The sequence below is a fragment of the Giraffa tippelskirchi genome, chromosome 2 (genome assembly GCF_054371585.1).
Source record: "Giraffa tippelskirchi isolate mGirTip1 chromosome 2, T2T-mGirTip1v1.2.pri, whole genome shotgun sequence".
Classification (NCBI taxonomy): domain Eukaryota; kingdom Metazoa; phylum Chordata; class Mammalia; order Artiodactyla; family Giraffidae; genus Giraffa; species Giraffa tippelskirchi.
Window position 1 is genome coordinate 108,090,598 of NC_137276.1, and position 16,120 is coordinate 108,106,717.

At 55.2% G+C, this 16,120-nt stretch overlaps 1 protein-coding gene across 4 annotated transcripts in view; it reads left to right on the forward strand.

Moving 5' to 3' along the window:
- The window catches only part of CRYAA (crystallin alpha A), a 42,650-nt gene extending 30,746 nt beyond the window's left edge, over window positions 1-11,904 (forward strand). For all 4 annotated transcript variants that reach the window (XM_081570007.1, XM_081570008.1, XM_081570009.1 and 1 more), the window contains 3 exons: window positions 8,894-9,096; window positions 10,180-10,302; window positions 11,196-11,904. In XM_081570007.1, coding sequence (XP_081426133.1) covers window positions 8,894-9,096; window positions 10,180-10,302; window positions 11,196-11,405 — 536 coding nt within the window. In that variant the 3' untranslated portion in view covers window positions 11,406-11,904. The remainder of the gene's footprint in view (window positions 1-8,893; window positions 9,097-10,179; window positions 10,303-11,195) is intronic.
- Window positions 11,905-16,120: the final 4,216 nt, after the last annotated feature.

Below are 16,120 nucleotides of genomic sequence, written 5' to 3' on the forward strand. Positions count from 1 at the left end.
CTCTTTTGTTGACTGTGAGGGCTACTCCATTTCTTCTAAGGAATTCTTGCCCACAGTAGTAGATATAACGGTTATCTGAATTAAATTTGCCCATTCTGGTCCATTTTAGTTTAGCGATTCTTAAAATGTCGATGCTCACTCTTGCCATCTCCTGTTTGACCACTTCTAATTTGCCATGATTCATGGACCTAACATTCCAGGTTCCTATGCAATATTGTTATTCACAGCATTGGACTTTACTTCCATTACCAGTCACATCCACAATTGTGTGTTGTTTTTACTTTGACTCCGTCTCTTCATTCTATCTGGAGTTATTTCTCCACTCTTCTCCAGTAGCAAATTGGGCACCTACCCACTTGGGGAGTTCATCTTTCAGTGTCATATCTTTTTGCCTTTTCAAACTGTTCATGGGGTTCTCAAGGCAAGAATACTGAAGTGGTTTGCCATTCCCTTCTCCAAGCAACAGTTAGAACTGGACATGGAACAAGGGACTGGTTCCAAATTGGGAAAGGAGTACGTCAAGGCTGTATATTGTCAACCTGTTTATTTAATTTCTATGCAGAGTACACCATGCGAGATGCCAGACTGGATGATGCATAAGCTGAAATCAAGGTTGCTGGGGGAAATATCAGTAACCTCAGATAAGCTGATGACACCACCCTTATGGCCAAAAGCCAAGAGGAACTAAAGAGCTTCTTGATTAAAGTGAAAGAGGAGAATGAAAAAGTTAGATTAAAACTCAACATTCAAAAAACTAAGATCATGGCATCTGGTCCCACACTTCTTGGCAAATAGATGGGGAAACAGTGGAAACAGTGAGAGACTTTGTTTTCTTGGGTTCCAAAATCACTGCAGATGGTGACTGCAGTCATGAAACTTAAAGATGCTTGCTCCTTGGAAGGAAAGCTATGACCAATCTAGACAGTATATTAAAAAGACATTACTTTGCCAACAAAGGTCCATCTAGTCAAAACTATGGTTTTTCCGGTAGCCGTGTATAGATGTGAGTTGGACCATAAAGAAAGCTGAGCGCCAAAGAATGGATGCTTTTGAACTGTGGTGTTGGAGAAGACTCTTGAGAGTCCCTTGGACTGCAAGGAGATCAAACCAGTCCATCCTAAAGGAAATCAGTCCTGAATATTCATTGGAAGGACTGATGCTGAAGCTGAAGCCTGAATACTTTGGCCACCTGATGGAAAGAACTGACTCATTGGAAAAAACCCTGATGCTGGGAAAGATTGAAGGCAGGAGGAGAAGTGGACGACAGAGGATGAGATGGTTGATGGCATCAGCGACTCGAAGAACATGAGTTTGAACAAGGTCTGGGAGTTGGTGATGGACAGGGAAGCCTGGCATGCTGCAGTCCATGGAGTTGCAAAGAGTCAGACATGACAGTGTGACTAATCTGAACTGAACCCATAGGTGTGGAATCTAGAAGAATAGTGTAGATGAAGTTATTTGCAAAACAGAAATAGAGACACAGAAATAGAGAACAGACATATAAGGGAAAGTGAAGCATGGGGTGAAATGGGGAATTAGGATTGACGTATATACACTCTATGTATAACATATATAACTAATGAGATCCTGCTGTGTAACACAAGGAATTCTACTCAGTGTTCTGTGGTGACCTAAACAGGAAGGAAATTCTAGGAAGAGGGGGATATATGTCCACATATAGCTGATTCACTTTGCTGTACAGCAAAAACTAACACAACACTGTAAAGCAACTACATTCCATTTATTGGAATATAGAGAAAAGAAGAGAAGTAGTGACCCATGTAAGGGTGGCATAACAGGTGGTCTGGTCTTTGTTTGAAAATACTTCAGGAAAGAAAAAAGAAGATGAAGCAAGTGGGACCAAACTCAGTATCGTTGGTGAATCTGGTTGATAAGTACGTGGAGTCATTGTACCGTTTGTTCTACTTTTTAGATGTATGAAAACATTTGTAACAAAAAATAAACTAAATGAGATAGCACTTTACTCTCATGACAAAAATTACTGAAAATGCCAAGTGTTGTGGGCAAAAGTATATGTCCTGCCAGTGCCAAGCACGACCTGCAAGGGGCTGGTGCAGGATGGTCAGTCTCGCCCTCCCTCCCTGGGCTGCAGGGGTGGGCAGGGGGCTGCCTCTGCAGCCCATCGGCCTCACAGAGAGTCAGGGCGAGTGAGGGTTCATCCCGCTGACCCCCAGCACCTCCCGTTGGCCTGCACAGGGCACATCTGTGGGTGAGCCGCGCTGGGCCCTGGAGTGGAAAATGGGGGTGCCTGGGGATTTGTGAGCATGCCTGCAGACTGCTGACATCTGGGAATGCTGTGGATAAAGCAAATACCAGCCTTTGTGTGGGAAGGGCTGACATTCAGCTGTGGCAGCGGGATGCAAAACTGCTGAGAGCAGGCTTAAGCACTGCAGAAACAATGCCCGGGATCACCCTCAAGGCCCCACTTCCTGCCGACGCAGGGCTTTGCCAGGGTCCGACCCCAAACTCCTGACGGGTCCCGATTTGTTCAGATGTTAGAGAGATGATCTTGGGGACTGTGGCTCATGCTCCCACAAACACACACACTACACACACACCCCCCCTACATGGGCACCCCCTTGTACAGACACACACACAGACACACACAAGCACACATACACAGAGACACACATACATACACACAGAGGTACACACGAACACATATACACAAAGACATATGTGCAAGCACTTGCATGGACACACAGACACCCATACCCTACATGTGCATCCCTCCATATAGACACACACACAGACATAAATGCACGCACACATATAGAAAACAGACACACTATACAAGCACCCCCCATACAGACACACACACACAGACACACATACACACACATGCACACACATGCACCCCCTCAGTAGACACACACAGAGGCATACACTCAGGAGCCTGAGGACCTCAGCTTCCTGCCTGCCCCCGCCCCGGTCCTTCCTTTCCAGGTGGGGGCTCCAGGGCCAACCCTGCCTTCGTTCAGCACATACCTGGCCCAGGAAGCAGACAGGCACACCTGTGCACAGCATCTGCTCCTTTATCAGTACTGGGGGTGGCCCTGGGGTTGGCTCTGTGGCCTTGTAGCCTCCATGGCTGGGCTGGGTGGGAAGACCTCTGTTGGGGGTCTGAGGACAGGCCTGAGGGCCAGGAGCATGGGAACACAGCTGTCTGGTCACTAGGGATTTGCACAGATCAGGGTCCTGGCTGGGATGGCCTGGCTTAGCGCTCAGCTCAAGGGCAGGGGTCCCTGCACAGGCCTGCGGGGGTGTCTTCGTGACAGAGAGCAAGGTGGCTGTGCCCCTAGGACACCTCCTCTCTGTGCGTCCTCAGCCTGCCGGCCCCGCCGGTCTCAGGAGCATATTTCTGGGGTGTTGTGGCTCCACTTCTCTTGAGCATTGCTTTATGGTAGGTGCCCAGGACCCCGATAAACAGCCCAATGAACAGAATGGGGAAGACTCACCCTTCCTCTGAGGCAGCCAAGACTAAACACTCAGGGTTCGGTAGGATGACGGGTTTTCCGCCCACTTTTAGATTATTGGATTTGTCCAAATTCTGAACAAGGGCAATGGACCACTTTTATAATAAAAATGCCATTTAAAATAGAACGAACATCACAGGGTTCATTGATCCTCTTCTAAAAACTTAGTTCACACAGACCTTCTTGAAAAAGCACCTCCTGTCAAAGGTCTGCATTTGTTCCTGGGAATAATAAAAGGACAGTGTTGGAGGGCTGCATCCCCAGGGTCGTCCATGAGGCTGTGTGGTCCTCAGAGCTCAAGCCTGACCACTAAGGGCTGAGGGGCAGGAGCCGCTGCCCTGGGTGGGTTTACCAGGGGCCCTGTCACTGGGTGGCACATGGAGGGTGGCACCTCATGCTTGCAACATCCTGACATGGCCGCTTAGTGCATCGTCTCTCCCTGGGGTTCCCAAGGCTGCTGGTGACCAGGCAGGTTACAGCTTGGGGCTCCCAGAGGCAGGGCGGGGGTCCCGGCCAAAGGGCTCCACTTAAGGCCTTTCTGAGAACTCTTGAGGGGACACATGTAGGGTGGACTTCGGGTCTTCCCTGGAAAGCTGTGGGACCCATGCCACTCTTGTCAAACTGCAGAAGGCCCCCGGGGTTGCCAGTAGGGTGCCCCAAGGAGCCTAGGCCAGTAGTGCGCCTGTGCATTCGACCCCGGGAGCCAGTCACTTTGGGACCCTCCCTTGTCCACAGAGCACAGTTATTTCCAGTATAATCAGGGAATAATCATGGATAAACATGCGTTTCCTGATTTGTTTTTTAAAACAAACAATTAACCATAAAATAGAATATATTTCAATCTTATATCAGTGTCCAAAACTGTACTAAAGCATCACATGTAACAGTCTGTGCTCCATTTCACAGCTTTTTAAACATGCAGTAAAAATGCCAAGGCACTCCCTGGTGGCTCAGTGGTAAAGAACCCACCTGCCAAGCAGGAGACAGGTTTGATCCCTGGGTCGGGAAGATCCCCTGGAGAAGGAAATGGCAACCCACTCCAGTATTCTTGCCTGGGAAATCTATGGACAGAGGAGCCTGGAGGGCTACAGTCCATGGAGGGGCAAAAGAGTTGGACACGACTGAGCGACTAAACAACAACAACAAAAGTGCTGAGAAGCCACACAGAAAGAGGATAACTCTGGTGCTGCGGCTTTACATGGGCTGTCACCGCCGATCTAAAAATCCCGTGTTTAAGCACAGAAATAAGTCGCATCACAGAGACCAGAGGTGAGAACTGCTCTGGGAGCCTGAGTGGTTCCTGAGCTTGGAAACTGGCTGCAGAACAGAAACACGGAGTGGGACCTGCCAGCTTTGGGCTAGCCATGTCACTGAGGGTGTTCCAGGAGATCACCACTTTCAAACGTTTGCATGCTCAGTCGCTCAGTTGTGTCCGACTCTTTGTGACCCCATGGACTGTAGCCCCACCAGGCTCTTCTGTCCATGGGATTCTCCAGGCAAGAATACTGGAGTGGGTTGCCATGCCCTCCTCCAGGGGCTCTTCCCGACCCAGGGATCTACCCTGCATCTCTTAGGTCTCTTGCACTGGCACATGGGTTCTTTACCATTAGCGCCACCTGGGAAGCCCCAGCAAATGTTTAGAGAAGGCTAAGAAAAAAGAACTCTTCAGATGCGAAGCTTACACACATGCAGGCCCTCTGTGTATTTGTGGATTCCATGTCTGAGGACCGGTCTCCCGTGTTAGGTGCTCAGGCCGCCACAACGTGGAACCACACGTGAGTAGGTCCACAGCAGGGGTGATCTCTCAGTCTGAATGCTGGTAGCCACAGATGGGTGCAGCAGGGCTGGACCCCCTGAGGCCTCCCTCCACCCTGCCCCGGCATGGAGAGGCTGTCTCCTGCTGTGTCTTCACAGGGTGTTTCACGTGTTTGGGGACTGCTGGCGTGTTCCCCTTGTAAGGACACCTGCCTAGGGGATGAGGTCCTCCCCGGTGTGTGTTTGTGTCCTTGTCCCTCTTTTCACGAGGACACCAGCATATCAGGCCAGGACGCATCCTCAAAGGCTGATCTTAGCTTGATCACCTATTTGAAGGACCCGTCTGCAAATAAGTTGCTGGGGGTTGGAACTGCAACGCAGGAATTTGGGGAGATGCAAGTCAGTCCATATCATCTACTCTCTGACATTAATTTTTGACCCCGAATCAATTCTCACGGCCCTTTTCACAGTCACTCACTGAGCTAAGCAGATGAGGTGGAGAATCTGAGTGGCCGGACACACACGTTCTCCAGTTGAGGGCAACAGGGCAACTCCGCCTTCTTGTTTCAGCTCGTGCTGCAAACCAGCCTCCCTTCCTGGCCAGTTGAGTGCCAGGTTTTTCACATCTTTGTGCTTTTTCCTGGTGATTTTGCTTTTCGCATGGCCCGAGCACAGTAGGAGTGCTGTCTTGTGTACCAAGTGCAGGAGGCTGGGCTGTGACCTCTGGAGCAAGTAGGGTGTCACAGAGAAACTTGGTTACAGGAGTGAGTTATAGGGGTGCAGGCGGGAGCTCAGTGTTACTGAATCAGCAACACGTATGAAATCAGCTGTCTTTACTTAGAAACACACACCAAACAAGCTCAAGTATTGACTGGCTGATAAAACTGTTGTGGCCAAAGGCTGGCAGAACCCTGACCCTGTGCTTCCCTGGGGGCCATGACTCACTAGTTGCTAATTCGTCTTTCACAGCAACTTTATAGGATGTTCCTACCTCCGATAAGAGACTACATTTTTTTTTTTTAAGATTTTTTTTTTTTTTTTGACTCAGACCATTTTTAAAGTCTTTACTGAATTTGTTACAATACTGTTTCTGTTTTAGGTTTTGGTTTTTGGCCCCAAGGTATGTGGGATCTTAGCTTCCTGCGGGTGTGCTAAGTTACTTCCGTCGTGTCCAACTCTGTGATCCCATGAACCGTAGCCTCCCAAGCTCCTCTGGCCTTAGGATTCCGAAGGCAAGAATACTGGAGAGCATTGCCATGCCCTCCTCCAGGGGATTGTCTTGACCGGGGAATCGAACATGTGTCTCTTGTGTCATTGGCAGGGGGGTTCTTTACCTCTGGTGCCCCCTGGGAAGCCGCTTTAGTTCCCTGACTAGGGGTGATACCTGCACCCCCGGAATTGGAAGATGAAGTCCTGAACACGGGGCCACTAGGGAAGCCCCAAGAACCAACTAGATTATTAAGTAGATGAACAGAGAAGGAGGCGTATTTTGCACCTGCGTGATTAGAACAGATTTTAGGTGGTTTGTCATTGTTTTCATAAATCTCTGCACACACACACACAATGCATCCCTTAGCACACAGCTGTGAATTCAAGAAGAAACCCAGACCTGGATAAAAAGATTCTTGTTTTCCCAGAATCCAGGGTGGGAGGGGCTGTGTGTGAGAGGCCAAGTGTGAGCAGGAGAAGCCGCACAGGCGAGCTGGAGACATTGGTGCCCATTGCCTTCATCAGCCATCCTTCATCTGTCCCCAGGTCCACTTTGCAGAGCTAGGCTGGGCCACCTGCTGTGGCACATGTGACCCACAGTTTTGGCCAAGAGGTGAGGTTGGCAAACTGGAGAGGAAGTTGCTAAGGCCTGAGATGTAAGTCGACATGAACTAGGTGGTATCTCTGAGTGACATGTGCTTGTATTGGCCGTGATTGGCTGGTCCTTCCTGAGCTGAGGGTCCCTGCAATGGATGCCCCGAGGCAGGATCACAGCTCTCCCCAGCCCTCGCTGCAGTAGGGGGATTCCAGAACCCGAGACTGTGTCACCTTATGTGGCAAGCAGGGAAATAAGGTTCCTTAAAGAGCAGACTGTAAGAGAGGGGGTGATCTCCAGGATGGACCAGCCCTGCTGACTCTTGGATCTGAGCCCAGTGAGATGCAGGTGGATTTCTGATCTCCAACCCACAAGGCGATACATATGTGTTGTTTTCAGCCACCAAGTTCGTGGTCTTTTCAAGGTCACCATACTCCAACTGTCCAAAAAGGCCTTTGTTATGGAATAATCATTTTTATTATAGTAGGTGCTGGAAACCGATATAGCACTGTCATCTTGGCCTTGAAAGTTACCTAAGGGCTCTGCAAGAAGGCTTCCCTGATGGTTCAGCAGGTAAAGAATCTGCCTGCAAAGCAGGAGACATGGGAGATGAGGGTTTGATCCCTGAGTCAGGAAGATCCCTTTGAGGAGGAAATGGCAACCCACTCCAGTATTCTTGCCGAGAGAATCCCATGGACAGAGGAGCCTGGCAGGCTGCAGTCCAAAGGGTCACAACAGAGTTTGACGTGACTGAATAATTAAGTACACAAGAAGCTGCACGAGGACCCAGAGACGTGCCAGGTGAATAAGTCTTGCCACCTGGACTGTGCATGAGAAAGCCGGCTGGGGTAGGGGTGGGAATGGCTCTCTCTTGTGCTGTGGGTGGGGAGGGGGGATGGAGCGTTAGTGTAAGCCTCCCAGAGGCCAAGCTACTGAGAAGTATGAAAGCCTTAAAGCCAGGAGTGTCCTGACTGTGGTGGGTCTCCCTGGAACGCCTTCTGGGCCGTGGTTGGGACAGGCAGACCAGTCACACACCTGGCACAGGGGCAGAGCACCTGCTTGAAGGACCCTGGCTCTATCTGTTCCCAGGCCTTGAGGTCTGCAGGGACGGTGTTCAGAGGAGACTCCTGCACACGCAGTTTCCCTGTTTGTCAAAGCAAACCTGCCTCCCCTCCTGGATGCACACAGACACCACGACAGGCCTCCCTGGTGCTGGAGTCACAGACTCTTTTTAGTTTCTGAGCTGTACTTTTTGTCTTTCCCAAGGTTTTTACAAGTATGCATCATTTTTGTAATCACCAAGATGTAAGGGAGGTAATTCTGTCTTAAAGAAATGCAGGCAAACCTGGTGGCTGCGGGGCTGGGGGACCACTTGGGTGCCTGTTTGCTTGTCTGTGAAGGCAGGGGTACAAGCTCCCACTCGGGGGGCAGCTGTGGGATCACAGGGGACCATGTGTGCAGACAGAGGTACGATCCCTGGCACACGGGCCCTTCCCTGGAGAAGGGAGATGAGAGTCTTCCCTGTACACCTGGGAGAGCGTAGGGGACACAGAGCCGCCCTCAGAGAAGCTCCCTGGGGGCCCCGTCCTCCTGGCATAGGGAGCTCTGGCTGTTCGGCGCTGCAGCCAGGCAGGGCTGGGCGAGGTGGGCGCTCAGCCTGGCCGGCCCATGATTCTGCTGACTGGGCGGCCTGCCTCCTGAGCTCGCGCTTTCCAGACAAATCCCTTTAATGCCTCCATTCTGCCCCGGTGTATATAGGCAGGGCCCGCATCCCAGCTCCTCAGTGCGCTGCCCACAGGCCCTGCTCTGACCGCCTCCCCGCCCCGGGTGCCCACAGAGCTGCTGCCCACCATGGACATCGCCATTCAGCACCCTTGGTTCAAACGCGCCCTGGGCCCCTTCTACCCCAGCCGGCTGTTCGACCAGTTCTTCGGCGAGGGCCTCTTCGAGTATGACCTGCTGCCCTTCCTGTCCTCCACCATCAGCCCCTACTACCGCCAGTCCCTCTTCCGCACCGTGCTGGACTCCGGCATCTCTGAGGTGAGACTGCTGGCACGCTGTTTCCTGCTGCGGCCGTGGGGTGGGTTGGATAGGAGAGAGGGGCTTCTGAGGGCTTCAGGGCCGCTCTCCCTTCTAGCCCAACCTCGTCCCTCCTGGACGCAGAGGCTGGGCAGGCCATCCCCCCAGCAGAGTCTCCGTGTGTCTGGGGTGGTGGGAAGAGGAGCCCACCCACTGTTTATGCCTCCTGCCCTCCACTCATGACCTGTTCGTGCTTTGCTGAGGTCCCCACCATTATCTGGGGTCCCCGAGAACAGCGCCACTGGGGCAAGGGCGATGGAGGGCCGAGCTTCGTGCTCCAAGGCTGTGCTTGTTCTCCAGCTGGATACCTGAGGTGGGCTATGCTGCCCGCAGTCGGGTCAGAGGCCTCCCGTCCGAAGCCGTCTGCGGCCAGAGCTGCAGAGTTTGCCCAGCCGCCCAAGGCCAGGGCCCAAGGGCAGCAAGGAGGCCCACGGGCCTTCCCTCCACAGGGTCCAGCTCTCTGGGGGTGCCGGGTCTTACCACTGCCTAATGCACAGAGGCCTGCCCAGGGCTGGTGCAAGGCTGACGACTCCGAGGAGTGAAGTGGGACTGAAAGCACCTGTGTGTGAGGAGCTGGGTGGTCTGTTCAGACCACTGGGAACATCTGTCCACGTGCAGAGGCGGGGCCCCAGGCTGTTGATGGAGAGGTGGGCAGGGGCCAAGTGCTTGGTCTCACTGGCCATCTGAACAAACCATAACCAGTCCACAACCATAACCAGCTAGTCAACCAACCCATAACCTGCCAATAAGCTGGCAACTAAGCCATAACCATCCCTACAACCATAACCAACCAACCAATCTGTAACAGGCTGCTCAACCCCTCAGCAGTCAGGCACACAGCAGACCTCCGAGGTTCTGGTTGTCGGCCGAGTGTCCACTCGCTCCTGAGTCCCTGGTGCCCTGTCTCTGGGCACACGGAGGGAGCGATCAGAGCCCCGATGGGACTTTCTGTTCTAATAACCCGGGACCGAGCCCCGGCTGCTCCAGCCAGCCCCCGTCCCTGAGCTGCAGCTCCGTGGGACCCACACGGGTGCTTGGTTACAGGTCCGATCCGACCGGGACAAGTTTGTCATCTTCCTGGACGTGAAACACTTCTCGCCCGAGGACCTGACGGTGAAGGTGCAGGAGGACTTCGTGGAGATCCACGGCAAGCACAACGAGCGGCAGGTGAGCCTGGGACTGGCCGCAGCCTCGGCTGAGAGGCAGGACCACGGCCCCAGAGCTTGGCCGACCCCGGTGACCAGGAGGCCGCTCCTGAGCCCTCCACAGGTCGGGGCAGTGTGGCCTGGGGACCTGAGAGGATCCCCACCCAGGCACTACTTGGCGTCCCTGGCTCTGTCCAAACCCCTGGGTGACAGGGTGGGATTAGGAAAGACCCCAGGAGACGCTGTTCTGAGGGGCGAGCTCCTAGCCAGGCAGGCTTTCACACCAGTCTCACGTGGGGGGATGGTGCAGCCAACGACTCCCTTCGGAACCCAGGTGCCTGGTGCCTGTCCTCTCGGGGGCGGGGGCAGGGGCACAGCCTAGCTCAGGTAGGACCCCAGCCAGGACAGGTCGGAGACCAGGGCTTTTCCAGTGGTGGGGGAGCTGGACTTGGGGGACAGACCCCGCATCTGCTGTTCTCCCCTCCTGGGGCCCTAGAGACAAAAGCCCAGACACTCCCCTGGGGCTTTCCACCTGGAGGGGAGGGAGCCAGGCCTGGGCGGCAGGAGATGGGAATGTCTAGGCATGGCTTTCTGGTTAGATGGCTGGCAGGGACCTGAGCCCAAATGGTCTTGGGGCCACAGGTGAAGGGGAAGCTGGACTTGAGGGCAGGGCCAGGGCAGGACCGTTCACGAGATGTTGGAATGAAATCAGTGAGAGGAGCCAAGGGCCCTGGGCGGGCCCAGATCTCATGCAGGGAGACAGGGAGGTCCAGGGCCCTGGACATGCCCAGCATCTGCTGCCCACCGTCCGGAAGCACATCATGGGTTTGACCTCATGCGGCCTGGGCCTCCTCCTCGGGGGCCGGCGGCTGCCCGCAGCTGCAGCGCCTCTGACCGTGCCCTCCTCGTCCCCAGGATGACCACGGCTACATCTCCCGCGAGTTCCACCGGCGCTACCGCCTGCCTTCTAACGTGGACCAGTCCGCACTCTCCTGCTCCCTGTCTGCGGACGGCATGCTGACCTTCTCTGGCCCCAAGATCCCATCTGGCGTGGACGCCGGCCACAGCGAGCGGGCCATCCCCGTGTCCCGGGAGGAGAAGCCCAGCTCGGCACCCTCGTCTTAAGCTCGGCCTCGGCCTCGGCTGCCACCCGCTGCGGCCCCCGCACCCATCCATCCGGGGACCCTAGAAAGTGGGGCATCCATCTCCCTCTGCTTCCCCCCTTTCCAGTTCCTTTTCCTCTACTCCGAGGGTTTGAGGGTTTGAGAGAGTAGCTGGGAGGGCCCAGGGCCCCAGCCTGTGGTGCAGAGACCTCAGAGTGACCCAGATCCCAGCACCAGCCCCTTGGTGGAAGTGACCGCCATCGCAGCTTCTGCCCCGGAGGTCAGAGAGCACCCGTCTCTGAGCCATCTCTGGGTGGCCTCCGGTCTCCAGGCCCAGCCGGGTAGTCTCGGCCCTGGTGGCAGGCACTCTCATGAGGTCTGTCTGGTGGGGGCTCCCCTGTGCCTGGCCTCTCAGACCCCCTTCCCTCAACCCCCCTCTCTGTAGTGCTGCTCTTGGGGCATCTGGTCACCCACGAGAAGGCAGCCCGTGGCAGTCAATAAAGAGCAGGTGACACAAGCAACTTGCGGTGTAGTGGCTGTGCGATCTGTCCGGGGTGGGGGGTGCTGGGGAGCAATGGAGAAGGCGAGAGGGGGCTTGTCATTGGGTTGGGAGGCCAGGGGGAGGGGAGGCTGGGTCCACCTGTCCCTGTTTAACCCAGCCACCTCTGAGTGACCAGGTAGGTCATCCCCGGCTCCCAGACCGGTGCCCCCCTCGACCTCAGCTGTGCAGGAAGGTGGGGTCTCCTCCCAGGTTTGGAAGGAGGAAGGGAGGGGGACGTGGGAGGGAGAGCACCTGAGGTCCCCTCTCTAACCTGTGTGCAAACTGGGTTGCCCAGTGGGGCCTCACCATCCTGCCCAGGCTCCCTTGGGGTTTCACTCCCTATAGGAAGAGGGCAGTTGGTCAGAAGGGTCCGCTCTCCTAGGCACCACGCCCTGGGCATCTGTGTGGGAGGTGCCCCCTTGCTCCACCACTCCCTTCCTGGAGTAGTCACAGGGCCCTCGGGAGGCTTCTGGTGACCAGGGCTGAGTGTCCCCCACCCAGAGGGGTGGCTTTCTCCCTGTCTGCCCAGACTCCCCCAAGATAGGAAGAGACTAAGAGTCCAGCAGCCTCCACTGGGGAGCTGGCAGGGGGCTCGGCCAGGGGCCCTGCCAGCAGTACGGTGACCACAGAGAGGGCGGTGGGGCTAGACGTGGCTTCTGGGAGCAGAAAGCAGGCAGACACCTGGGTCGGGGGCATCCTTGTCCTGGAGAGCGGAGGCTGGGGGCCCTGGGCAGCCTGATGGGGTCAGCGGGATGGTCCTTGGGGTAGTGTCCATGTTCTTCCTCCTGGAGAAATGACAACAAGAGGGGAGGACACGTGGGAGAACTTCCAGAAGTGACCCCCGCTCAACACAGGGAAACAGCTGCTGTTACGGGGGTTTTTAGTGGAAAGCAATGGAACACACACACACACACGCCCTTGTAGCCTGGGATTTCTCTAGGTCTGGCCCCCTTCTACAGAAGGGTCCTCCCTCTGTGGGAGTTTCTCCAGAGTCCTTCTCACCCCTACCTGCCCCGTTCCTTCCAATAGGAAGCCCCTTGCCACCATCCTGCCTTTTCACCCACATCCATGCAGAAGGGGGCACCCTGCGTAACTGGCGCAAACGATCACTGCACTTGGGGCCTGGGGAGGGTATCTTTGGAGGTGGCCGGTATTTAGGAAAATCAGAGTCTCTGAGGCTCCTTGCTCCTCTTGGGTGCCCCCAGAAGGTGCCTCCCTTTGTGCACCCTGGCTCACTGCTCGGGTCTGGGGGGCCTGGGTCTGTGGGTCTGGCTGCAGCCAGGATGGAGCTCTCACTGAAGGCTGCTGCTCTTGCGTTCACTGTGATTCCTTCCCAGCCTGGTCATGGGCTGAGCTGTGAGCCCCCAATCTCGATGCTGAAGTCCTCACGCCAGCATCTCAGAAGGTGACTATTCTGGAAACGTCCTTGTCATTCAGTTGCTCAGTCGTGTCTGACTCTTTGCCTCCCGATGGACTGTAGCCCGCCAGGGTCCTCTCCATGGGGATTCTCCAGGCAAGAATACTGGAGTGGGTTGCCATTTTCTCCTCCAGGGGATCTTCCCAACCCAGGGATTGAACCTGGGTCTCTTATGTCTCCTGCATTGGCAGGCAGATTCTTTACCACTAGTGCCACCTGGGAAGCCCATTTTGGAGACAAGGGTCTTTGAAAGGGTGATGACGACTGGTGTCCTTATAAGAAGAGGAGGTTAGAACACAGACACACATGCTGAAGGACAACCACTTGGGAACACAGGGAGGAGCCGGCTGGCTACATGCCTGGGGGGAGGCCCTAGAGGACACGAGCCTGGATCTCAGGTTTCCAGCTTCCAGGACCATGAAAAAACGAACTTCTGTTATTTAGGCCTCCCTGTCTGTGATATTTGTCTGCTCCCCTCTTCAGGCTCCTGTCTGTCTACCTGATGCAGGCCTGGAGCACATCACCTGTGTGGGTACCAGGCCCCCACCTGCCCTGGGGAACCTCTGGTCACATCTCTCCTGGGGGACACCTCTCTCCTGGGGGGGGGACTCCCCAGACAGTCCTGGGCCACCAAACCTGGCCCTCCCCTCTCTAGGACATGTCGCTGTCCCCACGACTGGAACCACCTTCCTGTCAGAATCGACCGGAAAGTGGAATTGGTCAGCATCCCCCAAACCTGCCAGCCTGTGGGACCCACCAGAGTGGAACCCACCAGCTGCACAAATACAGGTGCCCGGGCCCCACCCCAGACCCAGCGAACTGGAGCCTGCGGGGCTGGAGTTGGGAGTCTGTGTGCCTGATGACTCTCCAGTGATACCTACGACCAGGTGAATCTGGGGATGCCTCAGGAAGAGTGACCGTGTCCCTGGGCAGGGTGAGTGTGGGGGAAGGCAGTCCCGCTAGGATCTGCCTCCTCCCTCAGGCCTCATTCTATATCTCTGTGGGGAGGGGCGTAGCATCTCAACCTGGCAAACACGAGCTTGAATGTGCTTACGAGATTCTGGAGCAGGAAAAATTCTGTTCCCTAGTGGGGTCTCATTTTCATCCTGAGTGGTGAGATCATCATTATTGTCATAATTTCATTACTGTCGTCAGCAGAAGCGGCAATAAGAGCACTAATTGAGCACTTACTGTGTGCCAGGCACTGTGCCAACCACACTGGCAGCTGGCAGGCCCCAGGCAGCCCAGCCACCTGTAATGGGCTCCACTGTTAGGGGGAAACCCAGGCTTGGAGGCTGAGTCACTTGCCTGGCGTTCCCCATTGGTGAGGGCCTGGCCAGGACCCACCCCATCTGCTTGACCTCAAAGGCAAGACTCTGAACCCCTACTTGATGGGTGTTACACAGTATCGCCTCTAACCTGTAAGGGGCTCTGAGGAAGCCAGCCTGGTTGTTCTGCAGGCAACTCGTTGTGTGACTACAGACAGGTTTATCAAGCCCTCTGAGTATCACCAGTTTACGAGGGTGGTGGACAAGATGCTCCTGGGGCGTCTTGTTCCCCGACCACCTGCCACTCCAAGTTTACCACCAGATGGCAGCAGAGGCTTTGCCTTAGCTGCTGAGACCACGCCAGAAGGAGGCACGGAGCTTGTCACAAAGGTCACCTTCATGGATCCAGACCGCGGGAAGCAGCCGCAACACACATCCGCAGAGGCCCTCGCTTGTGAGGGCAGGGCTGGCTGTGTAGAGAGCTCTGAGAGACCCTATCTTGACTCAGGGAGCCTGTGTCCAGCAGAGGACTCTGAAACAGACACATAAAGCCCCACAGGGATCCAGGGGCATTTCTCTGTAACAAGCAGTTTCTGCCTTATTTGTTTTTTGCTTTTTTCAAAATCATTTGAAAAAGTGGAAGCCACTGCCTTGGCAGACCAGCACCGTGCTGGGGGTTCCCGCAGCCCTGGCGGGATTTCCTCCCACACAGAATGACGAGGTATGTCAGCCCGCCCCAGCCACCTGTCTCCCCGCCTCCACAGCCACTGCTGGGAAGACTCACAGAGCAGCTTCTGTCCTGCCATGTCCCAGGAGGGCATGAAGCCCCCACGGGCAGCCCCAGAGCCTGGCACAAGTGGCCAGGTCATGGGCTCAAAGGTTCTGCCAGCCAGATGCTGTGTGTGGCTGCTGGGAAGTGGGCTGAGACCCAGAGGCTTATGCGCATGAGTCAGACCAACATTTGAAAGCAGAAAAGCTGCAATGGGACCTGGGATCCGAGGGTCGATGCTTGGACCTGCGTCCCCACGGGCAGGCACCTGCTGCAACAGTGAGGGGAGTAGGGGTACTGGAAGGGGATTCCCACTCAGGCCGCAGCCAGCTGCGTGGTGGCCTGGACACAGGCTGCAGCCCCCACTTAGCCCATGTCAGGGCCAACTCCCTGGCTTCTGTGGTCGCTGGGTAGGGTGCTCTGCTATGGAGTTTCCTCCAAGATCCCAGGCCAAGGGTTGAATTTGCAGGGGCGGGGGAAGCGGGCGGCCCCATGCCTATGTGTGCAGGCTGCTGTCAGAAAAACAGAACCGAATAGAAGACATGCACGTGCACACACACACACACACACACAGAGCAAGTCACATACATGTGCAGACACTCACAGGCACACAAGCACATATGTGCACACCGTGCAACACACAGAGCAACAAATGCACATGTGTGCACAAAGAGAACACACACACGAACACACACACACACACGTGCAACAACCTCGAGTAGGCTCTAGGCTCTATTTTCTG